At 63.9% G+C, this 1,962-nt stretch overlaps 1 protein-coding gene across 3 annotated transcripts in view; it reads left to right on the forward strand.

Moving 5' to 3' along the window:
- The window catches only part of Slc26a10 (solute carrier family 26, member 10), a 9,007-nt gene that overhangs the window by 1,868 nt on the left and 5,177 nt on the right, over nucleotides 1-1,962 (forward strand). For all 3 annotated transcript variants that reach the window (XM_013520908.1, XM_013520907.1, XM_005397408.2), the window contains exons 4-8: nucleotides 28-192; nucleotides 394-546; nucleotides 1,205-1,287; nucleotides 1,434-1,581; nucleotides 1,687-1,800. In XM_013520908.1, the coding sequence (XP_013376362.1) occupies nucleotides 28-192; nucleotides 394-546; nucleotides 1,205-1,287; nucleotides 1,434-1,581; nucleotides 1,687-1,800 (663 nt within the window). The remainder of the gene's footprint in view (nucleotides 1-27; nucleotides 193-393; nucleotides 547-1,204; nucleotides 1,288-1,433; nucleotides 1,582-1,686; nucleotides 1,801-1,962) is intronic.

A 1,962-nucleotide genomic window follows, 5' to 3' on the forward strand; every position in this document is an offset into this window, starting at 1 on the left:
CGGTGACCGCGCAGCTTCTCCGCGCAGCTGGGGATGTTCGCGCTGCGGCTCGGGGCCCTGTCCACCTTTCTGTCCGAGCCCGTGGTCAAGGCGCTGACCAGCGGGGCCGCGCTGCACGTGCTCGTGTCCCAGCTACCGAGCCTTCTGGGGCTGTCTCTCCCGCGCCAGACGGGCTGCTTCTCGCTCTTCAAGGTGGGGTGACGGCAAGCGGGCTGAAGCTCCCCGAGACCCCGGGTGGCGGGGCGGACGGAGGGGCTGGGGCGCTGCGTGCCGCCTGGGCCCGAGCGGCTGCGGGAGGCGGGAGCCCGAAGGACAGCCGGTGACAGCCGGGCAGCGGGCTGGGCGTCGCCTGGCGGGTGGGGATCGGCCCTGCGCTCACCGCCCCGCCCGCAGACCCTGGCCGCCGTGGTCACCGCGCTGCCCCGGGGCAGTCCGGCCGAACTGACCATCTCCGCGCTCAGCCTGGCGCTGCTCGTGCCGGTCAAGGAGCTGAACGTGAGATTCCGAGACAGACTGCCCGCCCGGATCCCGGGCGAGGTCGTCATGGTGAGCACGGCGGGGGCTCCCGGGGGGCCCTGCCCACCCTGTAGGAACCGGCCGCTGCCGCCCTCTTGTGGCCGCAAAGAGCTCAAGACCGAGGTTCCTGTACTTCTTCAGGCCTCCTGCAGAGCGCTCTGACCCTCCAGAACCCCCCGCCTCCGCTGTCCGGCTGCTGATACCCAGCCCGCTCCGGACCGCGTGCGATGCCCTCGTCCTCCACGCAGCGCCCCCTTGCGGTGGCGCTCGCTGCAGCAGTTCCTCGTCTCTCCCTACAGGATTCCTTCCCTACGTGATTCAGCGTCCCCTCCCCTTCCATCCTGCACCCAGCTTGCTCCTTCCGACCAAATAAACGCTACACACCGTTACAGATGCCCCCTACAGGCGTATATATAGTCTAGCCTCTCTACTTAGAGTGGCTCAGTTGCACTCTTGTTGCCCACCACCTTCATAAATGCCCCCTCTTTGCTCGCGTCTTTCCGTAACCCAAGGAGTGCTTTATTCCTTTTGCCCATCCTCACACTCCCTGACTCTCAGTGAACTGCCAGGCACGGCTTCTAAACATACCATAGGCCCACCGGTTATCAGAGTCCTGTGGCCACCTACTCCCGCGTTATAACCCCCGCCCCTCACGCTGAGCCCTTCTCTGACACCGTCTCCTCGCCAGGTGCTTCTGGCTTCTGTGCTCTGCTTCACCTCGTCCCTGGACACAAGATACAATGTCCAGATAGTGGGGCTGCTGCCTGGCGGGTAAGAGAGAACGAAGACACCCGCTTTTTCTTCCCCCACTCTCCCGCCAGCACCTCCTCTGGTCCTGCAGCACCCGATTTGCCCTGCCTTCCCCTCTCTCCCCGCGGCACCCAGCCCATCGTCACCAGGGATCCCTCCCCCTCCAGATTCCCCCAGCCGCTCCTCCCCAGCCTGGCTGAGCTCCCCAGGGTTCTGGCAGACTCACTGCCCATTGCGCTGGTTACTTTTGCTGTGTCTGCCTCGCTGGCCTCCATCTATGCAGACAAGTATAGCTACAGCATTGACCCCAACCAGGTATGACTTTGACTGTAGACCTCAGCCTCATTCAGAAGACAAACCCCTAACCTGACCCCCCCGACGCCTCCACCTCTCTCTTTTCATCTCACGGCATCCTTGCAGGAGCTCTTGGCCCACGGTGTCTCCAACCTCATTTCCTCCCTCTTCTCTTGCTTCCCGAACTCGGCCACGCTGGCCACGACCAGCCTACTAGTGGACGCTGGTGGGAATACTCAGGTAAGAGGGGGTTTGGGGGCGAAGAGAATGGATGGGACATTCGGGCTGGGTGGCAGTGGTGGAAAACTGGCAGATAGCGGCATCTCTACAGAGAATGGGAATCGAGCCGGGCATGGTGGTGCACGCCTGTAATCCCAGCACTCGGGAGGCTGAGGCAGGAGG

This window comes from Chinchilla lanigera, unplaced genomic scaffold (genome assembly GCF_000276665.1).
Source record: "Chinchilla lanigera isolate Chin_1 unplaced genomic scaffold, ChiLan1.0 scaffold00057, whole genome shotgun sequence".
In the NCBI taxonomy this organism is placed as follows: Eukaryota; Metazoa; Chordata; class Mammalia; order Rodentia; family Chinchillidae; genus Chinchilla; species Chinchilla lanigera.